This window comes from Petaurus breviceps, unplaced genomic scaffold, assembly GCF_028583685.1.
Source record: "Petaurus breviceps papuanus isolate PSGF00001 unplaced genomic scaffold, PetGlider_PUasm1.0 90897, whole genome shotgun sequence".
Classification (NCBI taxonomy): Eukaryota; Metazoa; Chordata; class Mammalia; order Diprotodontia; family Petauridae; genus Petaurus; species Petaurus breviceps.
This window is the reverse complement of record NW_027187374.1, coordinates 2,381,192-2,403,894: the sequence shown is the minus strand read 5'-3', so window position 1 is coordinate 2,403,894 and position 22,703 is coordinate 2,381,192. Positions and strand designations below refer to the sequence as shown.

Sequence of the window (22,703 nt, the reverse complement as noted above, 5' to 3'; positions counted from 1 at the left end):
AAGTACTTAACTATGGCTGGTGCTGGACTAAGACTGGTAATGCAAAAGCAAAAGAGGTCCTGCCCTCAAGGAGCTTACATTCTACTGGAGGAAACAACATGTGTACATATAGTATATATGACATACAGACCAAATACAAATAACCTCAGAGTAGACATTTGTTCTTGGGAGAACCAGGAAAGAAATCCCTCAATAAATCGTGTTTGAGCTGAGTGTCAAAGGAAAACAGGGATTCCAAGGAGGGTAGAGAGAGAATTTCAAACATGGGTGAAAGTCAGTGCAAAGACATGGAAATGGTAAAGGAAGCATCAAGTATGAGCAGAATTGATTGGCTGGACCATAGAAATAATGGAATGGAAAGCAAGACAGGAAAGATAGGAAGGGGGGCAGATTGTAAAGAGCTTTAAATACCAAACAGAGGAGTTTATTAGATCCTAGAAGTAATAGATAGGCCCTGGAATTTATTGAGTTGGGGAATGTCATGTTTAAACCTGTGTTTTAGGAAAATCACTTTGACAGCTATGTGGAAAATGGATTGAGATGGTAAAGGATGAAGCAGGAAGGCCAGTGCAGGATTCCAAATAATAAGTGATGAGGTCCTGAGCTAGGATGGTATGAGTGGAGAGAAGGGAACAAATGATAATAAGAGAGATGTTGTCAAAGTAGAATAAGACTTGGCAGTGGATTGGATATGTGGGGTGAGTGAATTAGAAATATGAGGAAGATAGATTGTGAAACTGGGTAATCCCTCCAATGTAATAGAGAAGTGAAAAAATGGTGAATATCAGGGGGAAAGATAATGAATTCTGTTACATGGTGCTTTTTTAAATGCATATGGAATGAACAATTTGATATGTCCAGTTAATAATTGGTGTTTTGGTCTCAGGAGAGGTGCTAGGGTTGAACTAGGTTAGATCTGGAAGTTATCTAAATAGATATGATAATTGAACCCATGGGAGCTGATGACCTCATCGACAATAACTAAGTGTAGAGGGATATTGTAGAGGGAAGAGAAGAGGGCACAGCCTTAGGATGCAGCCACAGTTGGTAGATGTGTCATAGATAATGATTCAGAAAACTGAAAAGGAGTCATCATACTGGTAAGAATAGAAGAGATGTAAGAGCATCCCATGAAAACACAGAAAGGAGAGTATACAGGAAGAATAAGTGGTCAACTGTGTCAAATGCTACAGAGGGATCAAAAAAGAAAAGGATAGAATAAAGGCTATTAGATTTGGTAGTTAAGAAATCATTGGAAACTTTGAAAAGAGCAGTTTCAACTGTGTAATGAGCTTCAAAGAGATTGTAGAGAACTTAAAAAGAAAATGTGAGGAGAGGAAATGGAGGTACTGTAATGGGAATGTAAATATTAAAGATCTTCCCTGCCCCTAGGCTAAAGTGCACCTGGAGCCTGGGGTGGGAGGCTTGTTTTTCAGTAGATACTTTTTGATTGGCCAGTGGGTCAATAAGGTTGTTACATTCTCTGATCCAAGAAAAGGCTATATATTTGGGGTGCTGACCTTTTTCCCCTGAACTAGGTAAACGATACATATGTGTGACTGATTAAAGTAAGTTTGTTAACCCATTTTGAGTTGCTTTCCTTTAACAAAGCAGACCTAAGAACCTGTGGTGGCAGCAAACCCTGAGGACGCTTGGGGTGCTTGCCACTACAGGTACTAAATGCAGGTGACTTTCTCAAGGAGTTAGCCTGAGAAAGAGAATAGCATGATAGCTAGTGAAAACAATAGTAATCTAGTGATTTTTTTTTTATGTAGAAAAGAGATTTGTCTATAGGCAATAGAGATGGAATTCTTATGTGGGGATGACTCTATGCCTTTCTCTTCCTCATGCTCTTCTACATAAGAGGGTAGAAGGGATTTTTGGAACTGAAAACTAGAGGGCCCTAAAACTTCATGCCTGGTACTGGGGTTTTTTGAAGTTATACTCAAGTAAATTTCACTTTTGTGTCCACTCCTTAAAAACTTCTTTGAAAGTGAGAGCTTCGAACCTGCCAGTCAAGGTGAGGGGGTCTCTGGAAAAGATCCAGTGGCACCTAGTCCCTTCTCCCTTGTACTGGAGAACTTAAAGATTCATCTCTGAGGCTTCTCTTTTTCAGATATATGCATTTTTCCAATTTATCTTAGTGCCAAATAGTATAATGATATTACACAGTTCTCTTTATGTTACTCAGGAAAGGGTTAAGTGCTAGTTCTATTTCAAAGTACAGTTTTGATCAATGAAGTGACCTTTTTTTATTTTGATAGATCTGAGGGGAGAAGTTTCCCTCTTCCGCTTTTTCCGTCTGTTCCTCCACCTCCAGAACTTGGTTAAAGTCCAAGAAAGTAGTTAGAGAGAAAGATGGTTTTTTGCCAAAAACCTTTCTTTAAGAGAACATCAATCTTTCCAGCCCAGGTACAGGATTTTTCTTTTCTGACTGACTGCATTTTAAACCTTACAAGGTGGTAGACTCAGAGATTTTTACACAGACACAGAGTAGACAGATACAAATAGAAAGCAGAGGTAGTGTCAACTTTCCTTGGTCTTCCAGATTTTACAGAGACTAGGCTCTATTATAGCTTAGTAGTCCTGTGGGATGGGAATTGAGACTGAATGCCAGTAAGCCTAAGAAAATCCCCCCTGTAGCCATGTTCATCTCTTTAGTGTTGTCCCACTGAAGGATGAAGAAAACAAAAACTCACCTCGAAATTCTCAAACAGAGCATCCTCTGTCTAGAGGAAATTTACCAGCCACAAGGGCTTTGGGCACTAGGGCCCAAGTGATCCAGTCAAGCCTTCCTAGGTGCTTGAAGGACCTCCCAGCTATGAGAAGGGAAAAAGATAGGCAAACCTTTGGAATACAGGAAGTCCAAATCAGAGACTGTGCTCCAAGTGGAGTTAGGGGTCAGAGTCAGAGACCTTGCTCACCCAAGGATGCCAAAAACTGTTGCAATTTTATAATGTGTTGTGGTGGAACCATCTCAAAAGAAGTCAGTCGGACCACCTCTAATCCAACTATAGGCATTTATTAAGATTGACACCTCTCATGAAGTGGGCTAAGTTCCAAGAGGAACCAGCAACTTCAGAAAAAGCAAGATGGATTTTTATAGTGTAAAGATGCAAGTACAAAATAGAAATTATGAACATTAAAAAGATGGGAGGGGTTTGTTAAGGGACTAGGTAATAAGGGAAGGGTCCCAGTCTCAGTGAAACTGTGCATGCAATTACCCACAATGCATACAGAAAAACCCATAAGCAGGGATATGTATGTATAGTAATGATATTATAATAGGCCTCTCTACATCATAAATTCACTCTAGGTCAGTTTTTTACTATTAATACACAGGCACTATCTTATGGAAAGTTCCTTCTATTGTTTTTGGGATTTCCCTTCTATTGCTTGGACATCCTGGTAGTGCTGCTTTCTGATTGGCTAAGTATCGTGGTCCTGTCTGAAACTAGATGGATATGGTTGTGGTTGAGTGCATCTGCTTTTTCTGTGGAAAATATGCAAAATGGATCAGGGGGCAGCACCTAGATAGATGCAGTGGCTGGCATCCCATCACATGGATACACCTGCTATTCTATGAGAAATATGAGTTCATGGACACACCTGTTGTTCTAGGGAGCAGTGAGGCATATATGAAGAAGTTAGGCTATTGGGGAGTGGGAGGTTGTGAGTGGCTAGGTAGATGCAGTGGGCCTGCTGTTCAGTGGGGTCTGAAAGGAAGTTAGAATATTGGGGTTGGGGGGCAACTATATTAGGATTCCATCAGTAGGGAATTCTCATTATAAGTTAGAGTGATGTCACCCAAGGATACCTATGTGACTAGAAAGTTCAGGCCAAAGAAAAGATAAAGACTTTGGTCTTTGACTAGATGGGAGAAACCCCACCTTAGCTCTTTGTCCTAAAAATCTTGGCACCTGGGGGCACCTGGGGCAAAGAATATCCTGCTAAGAGTTAGAGAGTTTCTAGGCAAGAAGCTGGAAGAGAAAAAAAAGCCACTTCATAGAAGAAAAAGCTGAAAATATTTATTGTTTTTCCCCCTAGGAGGGTGATGCTGATCCTATGACTGAGGCAGAGGTGGCTGATTTTCTAAAAGAGCTATTTTTTAAAAGCCTCTGGCTTTCAACTAAAAAGGAACATGGCACAGCCCACTCATCTCATGAAAAAGAAATGACAGGATAGCCAAAAACTTTAGGTGAAGTCAGATACTAGAAGCTGTTACTATTGAGATTTTAACAAAAGAATAAACTGAGATAAATCTCACACAAGCTAACATTTATTAGCATTTCAACAAATGTATCCATGGCTTGTTTACATTAATGCCAAAGACCTCAACCAAGAGGACAGTTCTCCTTATATAGGTTTTGGGAGAGTACAGAACAAAAAACAGAGCAGGGTAGAAGGGTAACATGATTGGTTACAGAGCTGAGGTGCAGGGAACAACAGGATTAGTTGGAGGTTTGGTAATGGGGGCTAGCAGTGACCCTTCTTATCTCATGAGACTAAGAAATACTCTTTGTTTGAGTACAAGTGCAAGATAGTGGCCCACATTTTTGAATAGCAAACCAGACATCCTTGTAAGATAGCTTGGGCATGAAGATATGAGACCCAGACTCCCTTTCCGTTCACAGACATTCTTGTAGGTCAGTTAAATTCCTTGAGGCAAGAAAACTGGATTTTTAAGCTTAACCCATTACAGGCCAGCTGAACTGTGAACCATGAGAAAGAAACAGAGAGTAAGAACCATGACTTAAGCAGTTACAGGGCAAAATCAATCACTTGTAAATAGAATCAATAAGAAAATGATACATGATCAATTTTAATCTCAAAGCAGAAAGAAGTTCCTTAGCCATTTGCCCAGTGAGGCTGTGACTTATAATGGCTAGTGGAGACTACACATCTAATAGCACACAGAAGCTATGCATTCAGCATCCATCTGAGTAAGAGAGAGAGCAAAGCAGAATTCAGGAATGTCTCTGCATCTGGTGGGTACCACCAAAAGCAACATGACAATATTTCTAGAAGACATCCATGGCCCTTCAGCATCAGAGGAAGGAGTTGTTCCTTCACTCTGTTTTTATGTCCTTGCCACACATGTTCCCTATGTGTGTGCCACCCTATACATACACCCTGACCACATTATAGGCCTTCTACCAATACATCCCAGCTACACATATTCCCTACATGTAGTCCTCACCATGTGTTCCCTACATGTGTGCCTCTTCACATGTGCTAATAACATGTCTTCTCCCTCTAATGATATGCATATTTCTAGAAGTTTACCCCAAGTTTATGGGGAAAGTTTTATATATACTTTTTTGTATAATGCCATTTTATTAATTGCCTTTGCTTCAATCTAATTGTGTTCTCAGGCTAACTAGTAAAGGTAAACATATTAGTGGGGGCTTGTTAGCTATAGTTTTAGTATATGGAAAGTCACAAAATAGCCTTGAACCTGAGGTAACTTTATCAGGGAGTTCTGCCTTGCAAGTAGGTGTTAATGGAGTGAGTTTCTCCTAGGCACTATACATGATATAAATTATCCATTTTCTAAATTTTCTTGCCTGTCTTTTTTGTTTTTGTTATTGTTATTGTTTTTCCAGATTGCTTCTTCTGCGTTCACTTGGTGTATAGAATTCACATTCATTGTAGTAAGCCTCAACAAAACAAAGAGAGAGACCAATTTTCTAAACATATATACTTGGTGAAGCAAAAGTTGCAATACAAGATAATATAATCATCTGCAGGTGAAAGTCAACTTTTGACTATAGTTTAAAATAAATATATTGCTTAGTTTGGGGCAAAACCAAATAGAAATGACTTTGGAGTTATGTGCTCTTTTGGAATTATGTATCTTCTTGTCATCATCTTTACTTTTTATTAATTAGATAATCAAATGTTGAATATACATTAAAGCCAATCTATAATACTTTCTTTAAGGTCTTGCTGTACCTCTTATGATAAGATTCATCTGATACTATTAGAAATTAAACACCCTTGTATAGTCTAAATGAACTTGTATCATATCAGATTTTATTTAATTGCAGATTGGTTATAGTAAGGTTCCAGTTTATGGATCAAAAAGATTCAGTGTGACCTGACCAAAACCTTGGAATCAATCATACGTTGGAAACTGGCAAAAGCTACGATCAGGCTTGATTTATTGTTTTGTCAGTTGTCTATATTTAAGAAAGTGTTAACAATGTAGATTAAAAGTATATTGTATGTAGATTTTTTTTCTGAGAGCCACTTATTAAACATTTTAAAGTTGGATTTAGAAAAGGTAGAGAACTTAGAAGTCATCTTATCCAACCCCATCATTTTGCAAATGAGAAAACTGAGGCCCAGAGAGGTCAGTGACTTTCCCAAAGTCAAACAGGTAGCAAGTTGAAGATCAAGGATTCAAGTTCAATGATTATAAACCCAGTGTACTCCACTTTACCACTTTGCCTCATGGCATGGCTAAATAGCAGACACTGGCTATTTTCTGCAGCAAGAATAATTAGGACATTAATTCATTATGTTCATTTACACTTTTATTTGTAAAACTTACTAAGTAAGTTATTTTACCTTGACATCAGAATCAGTATGTGAATATATTTTTACAACTCCAGAAGTATCTCTGAACTTTATATTATTACCAAAGAGTTAAGCTCAATAAATATTTTCATTTGATTATTTCTTTAAATCAGACAGAAGACTTACTTATGTAATTAGCCTTGAAAATAGAAAGGTCATGTGAAGCCTTCTAAAAACCTTTCATTTTGTGAATAGTGATAGAACAACAAAACCAAATTTTAATCCTTTTTTCTAAGATGGTATGATAAAATATGTTGTTGAATATTGCCCCTTTTCCTCCAAATTGTCTAATTATTATGGGAGAAGCAATTGTTTTTAAAAAGGCAAAGATATAGCAAAGCATAGATTTACTTTTATGTCTAAAAATGACCAAATATGTTTACTTCTACTAGGTTGCTTATCATGGCTTTGACTGATGCAACAAAAGCAAATGTAGATGACCATTTCCTTCATGGAGTATTGGAAGACAGTAGTAAGCCTGCAGAACGCAACAGAAGTCTAGGCACTGGTGATTTTTCCAGAACCAGTAACAACAGTATTGGAAGCATTGATTATAGCAGAGCCCAAGGTTCAAGTAGAAACTTTAGTTCTCATTGTGATCATTCAGAAGATTTTATCTCTGAATATTCTGGAACAGCTGGTAATGACAGTTGTTTAGAGCTATTTAAGGGAAAAGTAAAGAAGGAAGAGAAGAAAAAGAAAAATGTTTGTAAAGTCTCCCAACATAAAGGTAAGAAGATTAGGCTAATAGATTAAATTTAATAAAAATAGAGAAAATTTCTGACCATTGTAGCATATTTAATGCTTTCTTATTTGTTTTTGCAATAATATTATTAATAACAATAAAAATAATAGCTAACATATATATGTGCTGGACACTGTACTTTTATTTATTCTTTCATGTTGTAGTAAGGACATATTATCTGTAATACTATATTGTAGGATAGCATTGCCCCTACACACACACACACACACCACATATCAGCTGCCTTTTTTAGTTAATGTTTTCATATTTTGTGCTTTGTCCTCTATTTTATGTATTTTTCCCTACTTTAACAGTATCATAGGACAGCATTATTATGCAGTTCTCTCAACCCTTGCCTTCAAACTTTTTAGGAGCTAGGGAATAAAGTGATCTCTGTTCAGTATTGAAGTTTTAGCAGAATGTGATAGAATTTAAAAGTCAAATCCTTAGTCCCATTACTTTATCCTATTGAATCTATAAGTGAAGTCAGTCCATTTAACAGATGGCCTTGTTACACACTTTTGTAATACTTATAATTCAGTGGCACCTTTCCTGCCCTTTTAAGCTGAAGAGACTGTAATGGGGCAGCCTCTACTGCCCTAATTATCCCCTGAACCAACCCCAGGCCAGGTCAGGTATTATTATATAGAAACAGAACAAAGAAAGGATCCTGCCAGGATGACCCAGGGTCATGTGCAAGTTTTCCCATGGGATAGTTGGAGCTTCTTTTGCTGTTTACATTTTTCTGTGGAGTCATAGGTCACGTTCCCATTCTGGCCTATCCTCATACAGAGTCAAATATTGAACCCTCACCCAAACTTAAATACCTGTCTCGCCCCATTCAGATTATATTAAAGTCTGGTGAGGTATACATATTGCTAAAAACTGGATTTTTGAAAATTATGTAACCAAAACCTGTTAGAGGTACTTTATGGATGAAAAAGGTTGAGGAATACATTCAATCTTTTATTATCAATTGGGAGATTATTTTTTTGTTACAGAAAATTATTTTCTCTCATTATTATTAATCACAACAATAGCAAATGAATAAATGTAATAAATAAAATAGCAAAAAAAAAACCCTGGTAATAATCATTTCTGACTTCTTAATGTCCCTAAAAATGTCTTACCTTATTGGGGATTCACCTCCCCTCCAGGGCCACCAGAACTACCCAATACTCAACCTCTGTTGGATCTCTATTACTCTTTCCATTGTGATGGGAACCTATTAGGTTTACTTTTCCTTCCTACTCCTAGGAATGTCTAGAACCTTTCACAATCCTACACCATATTTACTTCCCTCCACTGTAGCCTCAAGAGTTCACACACACTACTGTGGCTCAATGTAGGAGATGAAAAGGGAGTTCTCTATTCTCATTACCAAGGATATATGAGAGTATGTGGGTTCCTGGAACTTGCAATGATCTTTTACAAAAAGATCAAAATCATAAATGATGTTTGGTTCCATAATGGTTTGATTTAGCTATATTATGGATTAAATGTGTTTTTCTGTTTCCCAGGAAAATTAAGGTTTTGGAGGACAGAACTGTGTATTTTTTTTTTATTTCTGTCTCTGTATCTCCAGAGACAAGCACAGTGCCTTGCAAGTGGTATGTGTTTGATAATTGCTTATTGAATTAAATTAGACTTTTTTGGGAGTGAAACCAAATTTGCAAGAAGTCAAAAAAAGGCAAAATTATGGCAATCTCAATTTATAAAGAGGTACCTTTTATGTAGTAAGTGTTCAATAAACAGAAGAAAATAAAGAGCCTGACTGCCTTCCTCAGAAGTATCCTCTCCATCCACCGGTGTGGCTTGCTCTAACTCCAGACTTCCTGTGGGCTCTGCTCCACCCTTCAGCAAATTTCTTCCACCACAGGCTCCATGTGACTACATTAAGCCTATTAGGGGGCAGAGTATATTTTCAAAACATGGGAGGTCTTCAAATTCCCTTAGGCTTATTAAGGGGCAGGGAAGATCTTCAAATTCCCATTATCAATACAATGACCCACAAAGGAGATCCTTCTCCTTGCCAAGGCAAACCCATATAGATATGCAAGTGGTCCCATTCCATTCTATCTTCTCCGGTAGTTATCTCCTCTATCATTCTCATTCTCTCACTTTATCTTCAGTCTTTCCTTATTTACTGTCTGCTTTCCTACTGTCTACAAACATGTTCATATCTTCCTCCATCCTCAAAAAAGGCCTCAGTAGGCCCTTCTATCCATATTGCCCAATATCTCTCCTCCCTTTTATGGCTAAATTCCTTGAGAAGACTTTCTATAATTGGTGCCTCCACTTCATTTCCTCTCAGTCTCTAGAGTCTGCATTATTCAACTGAATCTACCTTTTCCAAAGTTACCAATGATCTCTTGATTAAACCAAATCTAATTGCCTTTTCTCAGTCCTCCCACCTTCTTGACCTCTCTGTAGTCTTTTACACTGTAAGTCACCTTCTTCTTGATACTGTCTTTCTAGATTTTTTGTCACAATACTCTCCCCGGGTTCTACTACCTGTGTGATGTTTTCTTCTCAGTCTCCTTTGCTGAATCTTCCTCTAGGTTTCACTTTCTCTAGGTTTCCTCCAAGGCTCTGTTCTGGACCCTCCTCTCTTCTCCCTCTATATTATTTAGCTTGGTGATCTCATCAGCTCCCGTGGTTTCAATTACCTTCTTTCTCCATGGAGATGATTCTGAGATCGATTTTTATAGCCCTAAACTTTCTCTTGATCACCACTTGGCTATTAGATATCTCAAATTGGATCTTAAGACATTTCTCTTAGACATCTTAAACTCAATATATCCAAAACTGAACTTGTCTTTCCCCCAAGACCACCCCCTCTTCCTAACTTCTCTATTACTGTGTACCACCATCCTCCCAAGTCACCCAGACTCCCAACTTGGTTGTTATTTTTGACTCTTCATTCTCTCATTCCCCATATCCAATTAGTTGCCAGGTTCTATCGAATCTATCTTTACCTCATCTCATTAAATGCCATCCTCTCTTTTCTAATACTGTCACCACCCTGATGTAGGCCTTTATGTTCTCACAAATAGACTATTGCAGTAGCCTCCTGATTGGTATCATTGCCTGAAAACTACCCACTCCAGGCCATCCTCCACTCAGCTGCCCCGCTGATCTTCTTAATGTGCAAATCTAACCATAACACAGATACCCAAACAGCTTTCAGTAAACTCCAGTGGCTCCCTAAGACCCTTGGGGTGGCCAGGTGGCACAGTAAGAGTGCCTGCCCCAGAGTCAGGAGACCTGGGATTGGTTCCAGGCTTGGATACTTAACACCCACACAAAATAACTGGCTGTGTAATCTTGAGCAAGTTACTTAACCCCAATTGCTTAGGAGCGGCCAGGTGGAGCACTGAGTAAGAGTGCTGGCCCTAGCATCGGGAGACCTGGGATCGGTTCCGGCCTCAGATACTCGGCACCCACACAAAAAATAATTGGCCATGTAACCTTGAGCAAGTTACTTAACCCTGATTGCTTTTAAAAAAAAAAAAAAAAGACCCTAAGACCCAGGAGCAAATACAAAATCCTTTGTTTGACTTTTGAAACCCTTTGTAAGTCAGATCCTTCCTACCTTTCCATTCTCCTGATACCTTACTCCTCTACAATCCAGTAACACTGGTTTTTTGTCCATTCCTTAAACAAGATGCTCCATCTCTTGACTCCATGCTCTTGGTCTCTATGTCTTAGCTTCCTTGGCTTCTTTCATGTCTCAGCCAACCTACAAGAATCCTTTCCTGGTCCTCTTTAATCTTAGTGCCTTTGTTCTAAGATAAGTCTCCAATTTATGCAGTAAAAATCTTGTTTGTCCAAGTTAAATACATGTCATTTTCTCCACAACACTGTGAGTTCCTTGAGAACAGGGATTATTTTTTAATTTTGTTTTGTTTTTTCCTTCTTTTGTATACTCAGCACATAGCATAGTGCCTGGTCCATGGTAGGCACTTCATAAATGCTTGATGACGTGGGGTCTGGGAGAGGGAAGGGAAAGAAGAAAAGGAAGGAAAGAGAGAGAGAGAGAGAAAGAGAGCGAAAGAGAGAGAGAGAGAGAGAGAGAAAGAGAGAGAGAGAGAGAGAGAGAGAGAGAGAGAGAGAGAGAGAGAGAATGATGGAGGGAGGAAGGGAAGAAAAGGAAAAATGGAGGAAAAAAAAGAGGAAAAAGGTCATTTGGAATTTGGAACATATTTTCCACAGATGGTAATGCCAGACAGATTTGTTTCATTATTCTTCCTAATAGTTTTCCTTCTTCTCCTTTCCTGTTGTTTTTATATTCTGGAAACCTATTTATTTGTAAGGAGTTAATTGGGTAGCCTGATCAACTTGATGTGTTTATAAGGTGAGCCTTTGTTTTGGACTTTGATTGAGTGTCTTTGTCCTAAGGTTGTAGAGATGCCTATTGGCACCTGGTTAAAAAAGAAAGAAAACATCTCCTTAAATCTCAGCAATTGAGAATGAATGAATTAGCTCTGGCTAGTTTTTAAAAAATAGCTTTTGGGGTGGCTAGGTGGTGCAGTGAATAGAGAACCAGCCCTGAAGTCAGGAGGACCTGAGTTCAAATCCAGCCTCAGACAGTTAACATAAAAACTAGCTGTGTGGCCTTGGGAAAGTCACTTAATCCCAAATGCCCTCCAAAAAAAAAGAAAAAAAATCTTAAAATAGCTTTTCTCAGAGGACAAAGCCAAGATGGTGGGGAAAAGGCAACTGAGGCAACCCAACTGAGCTCTCCTGAATTCCCCTACGGAAAGTTTTAACATTTCAAAATGAATTCTAGAGTGGCAGAACCTATAAAAGGATGCAGTGAAATGATTTTCCAGTCTAAGACAACCTAGAAGGTCAGCAGGAGAGATGTGTAGCACCAGGGTGAGAGTGGAGTGTGGTCTAGTGCAGCAATACAGCAGCAGGACTCAGCAAGCCAACAGCAGGCCTTGGGGGCATCTGAATTGACAGCAGTGAATTTGAGAGCTTTCAGCCCACAGTAAGGGGGTCAGACATGTGATCAAGAAGGATATTACAAGGGTCCCTTTGATGGCACTGGGTGCAGGACTCTGTTGCATTGCCCATACACAGATCTGGGTTGTAGTCCCAGGGTGAGGAAGAGCACTAGCCCACCAGAGCTTGTGGCTGCAGGGTAACAGGGACCTGGTCACAGTTCCAGGGTAGAAGAGAGTAACTGTGGTTGCTTACAGACCAGAGTATAGGCCAAGAGAGAAGTAAACACATCTTTCCTTCAATTACATCACCTTGGAAGAACTGAAAACTTGCAAACACCAAGAACTAGGTCTGAAAACAACAGAACAAAAAACGTGAAGCTTGAGACAGTGTCTCCTCCATCCCAGCAGCAAAGCCTCACTTTCACATAAATTTAAAAGTCAAGAAATAGACTGGAGAGGGGCGGCTAGGTGGCTCAGTGAGTAAGAGCACCGGCCCCAGTGTTAGGATGACCTGGGGATCGAATCTGGGCTCAGATACTTAGCACCACACCCAGAAATAACTGGCCGTATAACCTTGAGCAAGTTACTTAACCCCAATTGCTTTAAAAAAAAAAAAAAGAAAGAAAGAAATAGACTGGAGAATGAGCAAACAACAATAACAAAATAACCTGGTCATAGAAAGTTACTATAGTGACAAGGAAGTTCAAAGCACAAACTCAGAGGAAGACAACAAAATCAAAACTGTTACATGCAAAGCCTCAAAGAAAAATGTGAAATTGGTCTCAAAACCAAAAAATAATTCCTAGAAGAGCTCAAAAAGGAGTTCAAAACTCAAATAAGAGAGGTAAAGGAAAAATATGGCAGGGTTGGGGGGGGGGGGGAGGAATGAAAGTGATTTAAAAAAAAAATAAAAAAAAAGTCAAGGACTTGGAAAAGGGAAAAAAAAAAAAAAAAAAATACTGAAGAAAATAACACCTTAAAAACAGAATTGGCCAAATGATGAAAGGACACAAAAATCCACTAAAGATAAGAAAACCTTAAAAAGCAGAATTGGCCACATGGAAAAAGAGGTACAAAAATTCACTGAAGAAATGAACTCTTAAATAGCAGAATTGGTGAAATCGAAAAGCAGGTATAAAAGCTCACTGAAGAAAATGTCATAAAAATTAGATTTGGGCAAGTAGAAGTGAATAACTCCATGAGACATCAAGAAGTAATAAAACAAAATCAAATAATGGAAAAATAGAAGAATATGTGAAATATCTCAAAGCAAAAATAACTGACCTAAAAAATTAATCCAGGAGACTTAATTTAGGAATTATTGGACCTGAAATCCATGATTTAAAAAAAAACATCCTAGACATCATCTTTCAAAAAATTATCAAGGAAAATTGTCTTGATATTCTAGAAACTGAAGGTAAAATAGAAATAGAAATAATCCACCATTCCTGAAAAAGATCCCCAAATGAAAACTCTCTAGAATGTCATAGTCAAATTCCAGAGCTCCCAGGTCGTGGAGAAAATATTGCAAGCAGCCAGAAAGAAACAATTCAAATATTGTGGTGCCACAGCCATGTTAACACAAGATTTAGCAGCTTCTCCATTAAAGAACCAAGGGACTCAGAATATGACATTTCCAGAAGATAAAGGAGCTCATTGGAATCACAACCAAGAATCACCTAGTGATTTCTTCAGGGGGAAAAATGGACATTCAATGAAATGGAGGACTTTTAAACATTCCTGATGAAAAAACCAGAGATGAATAGAAAATTTGACTTTAAAATTCAAGACTCAAGAGAAGCATAAAAGAGAAGGGGAGGGGCGGCTAGGTGGCACAGTGAATAGAGCACCAGCCCTGGAGTCAGGAGGACCTGAGTTCAAATCTGGCCTCAAACACATAACACAAAAACTAGCCATGTGACCTTGGACAAGTCACTTAACCCCAATTGCCCTCAAAAAAGCAAAAAAAAAAAAGAGCAAAGAGGAAAGGAAAGGAAGAGATGAAATAGGGTAAATTAGTTCATATAAATGAGCTTTTACAATGGAGGAGAAGATGGGAGAGGTGTGGGAGTGAGCACTTGAACCTTACTCTCATTGAAATTGGCGCAAAAAGGGAATAACAAATATACTCAGATATAGAAATCTCTTTTATCCTACAGAAAAGTAGGAGACAGGGAGAATGAGAGAAGGAGGAATGGAAGGGAGGGCAGATTGGAGTAGGTGATAGAAGCAAAATGTGTTTGAGGATGGACAGGGTGAAAGGAAAGAGAGAATAGGCTAAGTGGGAGAAATGGAATTGAGGGAAATACACAGTAATCATAAATGTGAAAAGATTTTTATAGCAAGTTTCTCTGATAAGGACTTATTTCTAAAATATATAGTCAAATATATAGAACTTAGTAAAATTTATAAGAATATGTCATTTCCCAAGTGATAAATGGTCAAAGGATAGTCAAATGGCCAAAGGATAAGTGGCTCACCAGAATGTTGAGAGAATGATTTTTCTAGCAAACTCATTTGTTTCCCTTCTGACATGGTCACATTGGAATTCATAGACACATATACATACTTCCACATACCACATATGTATGGCCTGTAAAATATAAATATATAATATAGACATATATACCTATGTGTATGTGTATATGCACATATATACTTATAAGGCAGTTAGGTGGCACAGTGGATAGAATGCCAAGCCTGGAGTCAGAAAGACCTGAGTTCAGGTCTGGCCTCAGGTGCTTACTAGTTGTGTTACCCTAGGTAAGTCACTGTTTGTCTCAGTTTCCTCATCTGTAAAGTGAGCTGGAGAAGGAAATGGCAAAACAAAACTTCTGAACATAGAAAACAAAGTGTCAACTAAAAAAATTCACAGATGACATCCATTAAAAAAAAAAAACAAGGCTATAAACTCCAGAAAACATAGAGGTTAAATTTAACAATTCAGTTCAGAAACAAGATCTACAAATGATCCAGAGAAATACCTTCAAATGAAAAGGAAACAGCATAATCAGTTCCAAAGAGCAATGAAGTTCTGGATGCAGACTTGCAAACCTGAGCTTAAAAATAAAGAAAGTGGACATTCAATAATAAAGAAGTATTTGAAATGTCCTTAGGATGAAAACTGGACCTAAAGAGATCATTTGCACCTTGAATACTTGGACAACAGAAATGTAAAAGGAGTGAAACAAATGCAGCAGCCAAGGACAACAAAAACAATGAAGTGACCCATGCTGTGGGTCAGTGCTCTCTCTGTCACCTGGAGGAATTGGTATTTTTCTGGGAATGAGGCTAAGGTAACTGAAGAGACATAGTGTTGTGTTTACAGCAGAAAAGAAGGGGAAGGGAGGGAAATCATAATCTGAAAAAAAAAAAAACTCAATACTATAGACAAATGGAGGAAAATATAAATCTAACTCTCATGAGAATACAGTAGATAGAGCAGTGACTTGGAATAAGGAAGACCAGAATTCAAATTTGGCCTCAAACACTCTCTAACTATGTGACCCTGGGCAAGTCATAAAATTTCTGCTTCCATTTCCTCATCTGTAAAATAGGGGTAATAAAAACACTTACTCTGAGGACCAAAAGAGATAATATTTGTAAAAAGCTCTTAGCACACAGTCTGTTCCATAGTAGGTAATATACAAATGCTTAAAATGAAAAAGTCAGATTATATAACAAAGCAAAAATCTACAATCTGTTGCTTAGAAGAAATACATTTTTAAAAACAAAGATATAAACAAAATAAAACTGAGAGATGGAAAAATTTACTGTGCATCTAGGAAATTGAGAAAAGCATTGCAGTCATACTATCTGTCAAAACAAAACATTCAAAAATTGAAAAAGGATAAACAAGGAAACTGCATTATGTTGAGAGGAACCATAGACAACAAACCAATATCAAGAATAAAATAAAAGAAATATTAACTGAGCTACAAGTAACACAATAGTGAGAAGAGATGTCAGTGTTCCTCTCTTTTAGATTAGTCTAACAAATATAAACAACACAAATTGCTAGAGAGAGCAGAGCTAAAAGACATAAGACATCTTTTAAATGGGCCTGCAAAAGAATATACTTATTTCTCAGTATCATATGGAACTTTTACAAAAATTGACCATGTATTATGGCACAGAGATACTGCAAACAAAATATTTTTTAAAAAGTAGAAATAATTCATACATCCTTTAAAAACTATAACATAAAAACAATAGTCATTGGTTACTGGTTCAGGGGCCACAAACAAAAAGCACAGACCCAAATGGAAACTTAATAATGAAATAATAAATAATGATTTAGTAAAGGAACAAATCATAAAAATAATTATATGAAAGAAAATTATAATGATGAAAAAAACGTACCAAAATTTCTGAGATGCAACTAAAGCAGTCCTCAATAGGGAATGTAATAGGAAAAATAATTTCCCTGTAAATAAACATTAATAAGATAGAGGAGGGGCGGCTAGGTGGCGCAGTGAGTTAAGCTCTGGCCCTGGAGTCAGGAGGTCCTGAGTTTGGTTCCGACCTCAGACACTTAACACCCACACAAAAAAACTAGCCATGTAACCTTGGGCAAGTTACTTAACCCCAATTACCCTCCAAAAAAAAAAAGGCAAAAGAAAAATAACATAGAGGAGATTAATGAACTGGATATACATTTTTTTTAACTTAGGAAACTAACAAGCATACAAACCTAAAACAGGCACAAAAGAGTAGGAAATACCAAAAATTAGAGCAAAAGTAAATTGAAAACCAAAAAAATCCTAGAAATGATCAGTAAAACTAAAAAATTAAGAATGACTAAACTTTAGCTAATATGATTTTTAAGAGAGGACAGAAAATCAAAACAAAAAAAATGAGCAAATAAGCAAGGTGAAATAAAACCAGAAGAAATATAAATAAAGAATAATCAGAATGTTATCCACAGTTAAATGTTTTTGTTACAAAACCTGCAACAAAAAAGAAACAGAGGAATATCTTCAAAAATGTAAAATAATTAAATTATCAAAAGACTAGATAGAGATCTTAAGTAACCTAATCTCAGGAAAGGAAATTGAACTAGCTATAAAGGAATTGCCAAAAAAAGAAATTCCTAATCCTGACAATCATAAGAGAAATCTATCAAACTTTTGAACTCAAGTCCTCCTGACTTGAGGGCCAGTGCTCTATTCACTGCACCACCTAGCCACCCCGATCTATCAAACTTTTAAAGAACAGTTAAAGATAAAACACAAAAAGAAAATTATAGGCTAATATGATTGATACAAAAATTTTAAACAAAGTCCTGTCAAACTTCAGCAGTTTATCCAAGAACCCATTCATTATGAATAAGTTAGATTTATACCAGGCATTCAAATATAGTTCAACATTATAAAAACAATCAATATCCCATTAAAAACCTAAGCTCCAAAACCACATAATTATTTCAACAGCTGCAGAAAAAGCCTTTGGCAAAGTATAATGCTTATCTTTAAAAAAAAATAAAACATATGAAATATAAATATAGAAGGACTTTTTAAATATAATTTAAAAAATCTATTTAAAACCAAAAGCAAGTATCATATGCGATGGTGATACAATCAAACCTTTTCCAGTAAATATAGGACTAAAGCAAGGATGCCTACTATCCTCACTATTATTTGTATAGTCCTGGAAATTTTAGCAAAAAGATGAGAGAAAGAAACTAAAGACATAAAGGTCAGTGAAACTACCCTATTTGCTGATGATATGATGATGGTATCCTTGGAAAATCCTAAGGTATCAGCAAGGATATCCATCAATACAATAGCTTCAGGAAAATTGCAGACTGCAAAACAAACTCTCAAAAATTAACTGCATTTATATATAAAAATAACAAAATCCGTAAGTCAGAAATAGAAAGAGAAATCTCATGCCAAATAACTACAAATATCATAAAGTATCTGGGGATTGGTCTACCTAAGTGTGCAAAAGACTTGGATAGACTCAGTTACAAATACTCTTTAAGAACAACTTAAATGGCTGGAGGAATATTCAGTGTTCATGGCTACAAATGCCAATATAATAAAAAGACAATACTACTTAAAAGTTAACACTTTTATTGTTATGTTAATCAAATTGTCAAGAGAACTTGATAAAATAATAAAAATTTTTGCAAATAAAATTTGAAAAAAGTTATAAAATAGCAAGGGAAATGGTAAAAAGAGGCAAGGACAAAACGTCAATAGCACTTACAGACCTAAAACTATATCACAAAGCAGAAGTCATCAAAACCATCTGGTATTCATTAGAAAATAAAATGCAAAGGTAAATCAATCAAACAAATTATACAAGAGAGAATCAGAAACAGCAGTACTCAATATTAAATGCCAGGTACTGTGCTGGGGATATGAAAAGAAACAAAAGATAGTCCATGCCCTCGAGGAGCTTATGATCTAATATGAGAGAAAACATGCAAAAAATATATAAAAAGTGGGGTGGCTAGGTGGTGCATTGAATAGAGCACTGTCAGGAGGTCCTGAGTTCAAATCCGGCCTCAGACACTTAACACAAAAATTGGCCATGTGACCTTGGGCAAGTCACTTAACCCAAACTGCCTTCCAAAAAGCAAAAAAAAATTTTTTTTAATTAAAAAAATATATATAAAAAGCAAACTATATGTAGGATAAAGAGGGAAAGCTCTGGGATTAGGAGTAGTTAGGGATGGGTTAGAAGACTGGAAAGGTAGAAGGGGGCTAGGTTATAAAGGGCTTTGAATGCCAAATAGAGGATTTTGTATTTGTTCCTGGAGGCAATAGGAAGCCACTGGAGTTTATCGAATAGAGGAGTGATACAGGCAGACCTCTGCTTTAGGAAAAAAATTTTCATGGCTGAATAGAGAATGTGTTGAAATTGCAAGAGACTTAAGGAAGACAGACCCACACAGCAGGCTATAGACAAAATCGAGATGTGGAGTGATGAGTACCTGCACTAGTGTGGTGGCAGTGTCAAAGGAAAGGAGGAATATTTGGAAGATGATGCAAATATGAAATCCTCAGTCCTTGGCAACATCCTGAATATGAGGGTGAGAGATAGTGAGAAATCCAAGATGAATCCTAGGTCATAAGCCTAAGGGACAGGGAGAATGGTGTTTCCTCTACAGTAAAAAAGGAAGGTAGGAGGGGAGGGAAGGTTTAGAGAGAAAGATAAATGAGTTCACTTTGGGGCATGTTGAGTTTAATGTGTACTGGATATCCAATTTGAGATGTCTGAAAGGCAGAAATGCAAGGTTAGAGATCAGCAGTGACTTTGGAGCAGAACTAGATTTGAGAATCTTCAGCATAGAGATGATAATTAAATCCATGGGAGCTGATGAGATTACCAAGTTTAGTAGTATAGAGGGAGAAGAGAGGAGGGCCCAGCACAGAACCCAGAGGGACACCTATGGATGAAGGCCAGGACCTGGAGGGAAGATTCAAAAAAGGAGACAATGAAGGAAAGGTCAGATAGGTAGAAGGAAAACCAGGAGAGAGTGGTGTCCTAAAAACCTAAAGAGGAGAGTATCAGGGAGGAAAGACTGATGGATCAACAGAATGAAAGGCTATAGAGAAGTGAAGGAGAATGAGGATTGAGAAAAAGACTATTGGATTTGGCAACAAAGAGATCATTATGAACTGTGGAGAGAACGTTTTCAGTGGAATGATAACGTCAGAAGGCAGGATATAAGAAGTTAAGAGGAGAGTGAAAGAAGAGAAAGTGGAGGCACATACTATAAATGACCTTTTCAAGGAATTTAGATAAAAAGGTGTAGTAAGTAAAACATGACACATATACTAGTAGTAAAATGGTGGTGCCAGCACCTCAGTAAGAAGCCAGAGACCTGAGCATGATCAATTTATTAGTTAAGCTAGCAACAATCAACAAAATGGGTCAGTGGTTTCTCTTAATGGCCAAAGACCTGAAGTGACAGCTGACAGGGTCTTTTAAACTGAGGTGTGCCTTTCTTCTGAATGGCCTCACAATACATCATTTGGATCTAGCTTGGCAAAAACAAGACAGTCCCTATTGGTACGAAGTGGATTGAGAGTTACTTCAACTTCTCCCTATTACTTTATCATTGGGAGGCATGAGAGGATTAGTCTGTAGCTGGGGGAAAGTGAGTTGGCCTTCAAGTATGGCTGATCACTTCCCTCTCTGGTAATTAGGGAATGCTAATTGCTTTATGAGACCCATATGCCTGTAACAATCTTGGCTAGAAAAAAACAAACCATTTCAATAAGGTTTCCTCCTGCTTGGCCTCCCCCTTGGAGACCAACTCACCCCTAACTTTGAAAAGAAACAAGCACAGTAGAGTCATGCCCTGGGGAAGGCCTAGCCCAAGCTGGTTCCTTATTTACAGGGTTTAGAAGAGCTTCTGGGGAGATAGTGAGTTGATAAGGAAAGTATAATAGGATTGCTTAGTAGCAGTGAGGGCCCAGTGGAGGTTATGTAGCATTAATTTGTAATAGGCAAAGTCAGAACAGTTGCCTGGTTTTCCCCACCTTTGCTCAGCAAGACAATATAAGTGCAAAGGTGATAAATGGTATGAGTGATCCAAGGCTAAGGTTGGCTAGATGTATTTGGTGGCATAAAAAGGGGATAGAAATTCAAGGAAGGATGACAGTGTAAAGTTGAATTTGTTCACCAGGAAATCAAAATAGGGAGAGGAAAAGAGAGTGGTGTTGAGGAGTCAAGAAATTAGAGGTTATGGAAGACTGATGAAGTGTAGGGTTATGTAAAGGAAGGCAGAGGGAGAGGTGAAAACCAATAGTTTATAGTCAGGAAGAGATATCTTGAACATGAAGGTACTACATTTGTTGGTGATGTCAAGATTAAGGGCATGATCATCTTTATGTGTGGCAGAGGTGAGATGGAGAAAGTACCTCATAGGGTGAGTAAAGGAATTGAGTGATTAAAGTATTTGAGAGAGAATCAATATATACGTTGAAGTCCCCCAGGGTGCGGAGTTAGAGTAGGAGTGAACTTGGAGGGCAGGAGTTGGGTAGAGGAAAATTGAAGTCAGGTATCGAATGAACTTCATTGAGGGAGGAAGGAGAGTGACATGGGAAGTCTGTAGACAACAGCTAATAGGATTTTGATTGGCTGGTAGATGTGAATAGCATGAACCTCAAGGGAAGATAGTCTACTGAGTGATAGAGGAAGGGAGAGAACCTGGAAGTAGCAAATGGGAAACAAAAAGTATTTTAACTCCTTCACCTTGACCAGTAGATCAGTAAGCTTATGAGAATGAGTGAAGGTGCAACCAGTACTAAAAAGGGTGACCAGGGAGACTGTGTCATTGGGGGGAAGCCAGGTTTCAGTAAGAGCTAATAAATGGAGAGTGAAAGAGAAATAGATTTAAAATGAAGGGAAGTTTGTTGCTTATGGAACAAGTATTCCAAGGGGAATGAAGGAAAGCCAGGCTGGAGTTAGGATAAAATTTTCAGGAGGGAGAATTGAAAAGGATTTGATAAAATAGAAAACATAAATTTCTTACGAAAAATCTCCCTATTTAATCAAAAACTTCTAGAAAAACTGAAAAGCAATTTGGCAGAAATTAGACTTAGACTAATACCTTACACCACATTCCACAATACATTCTAAATGAATATGCAACCATAATATTAATGATCACACTATTGAAAAAAATTAGAAGAGAAGCAGAACATATACCTCTCACAGTTATGATTAAGAGATGTATTCTTAACCAAATAAGGGATAGAGGCAATTTAAAAATAGAAAAAAGATAGCTTTGATTACTTAAAACTGAAAAGCTTCTGCACAGACACCATTAAGAAATTTAGTATAAGAAGGGAAGTGGTCAAATAGGAAAAAAAATCTTTGTATAAAATTTCTCTGATAAGGGTTTGTTATCTAAACGATTAACAAATCATTATGTGTGTATGTGCATATATATATATATATATATATATATATATGTGACTAACATCCATTCCCTAGTACATCAATCAATCAAAAAACATTTATTAAGCATCTATTATGTGCTAAGCACTGTGCTAAGAGCTGGAGATACATAATGAGATAAAACAGTCCCTGACCTCTGAAAGCTTACAATTTAATGGGAGACAATATGCAAACAATTATATACAAAGTATACTATATACAGAATAAATAGGAAATAACAGAGGGAGGGCACTGGAATTAAGAAAGGTTGAGGAAGGTTTCCTGTAGAAGGTAAGATTTTAGTTGAACTTAAAGGAAATCAGAAAGATGAGTGGTTGAAGTAGAGGAGAGAAAGTGTTCCAATTATGGAGGATAGCCAGAGAGAATAACCAGATCCAAGAGATGGAATATTTTATTAGCAGAACATCCAGAAAGCCAATGTCATTTGACTGGAGTACATGTTGGGGAATAAGGTATAAGAAGATGGGAAGCTGGTCAAAGGAGCTCAAATAAAGAGCTCAAAA

The 22,703-nt window shown here is 37.4% G+C and overlaps 1 protein-coding gene across 1 annotated transcript in view; it reads left to right on the top strand.

The window, feature by feature from the left end:
* The first annotated feature begins 6,690 nt into the window (after positions 1-6,690).
* LCA5L (lebercilin LCA5 like) overlaps positions 6,691-22,703 on the top strand; it is a 69,489-nt gene continuing 53,476 nt past the window's right edge. The window contains 1 exon segment of the mRNA XM_069074850.1: positions 6,691-7,312. Coding sequence (XP_068930951.1) covers positions 6,958-7,312 — 355 coding nt within the window. The 5' untranslated portion in view covers positions 6,691-6,957.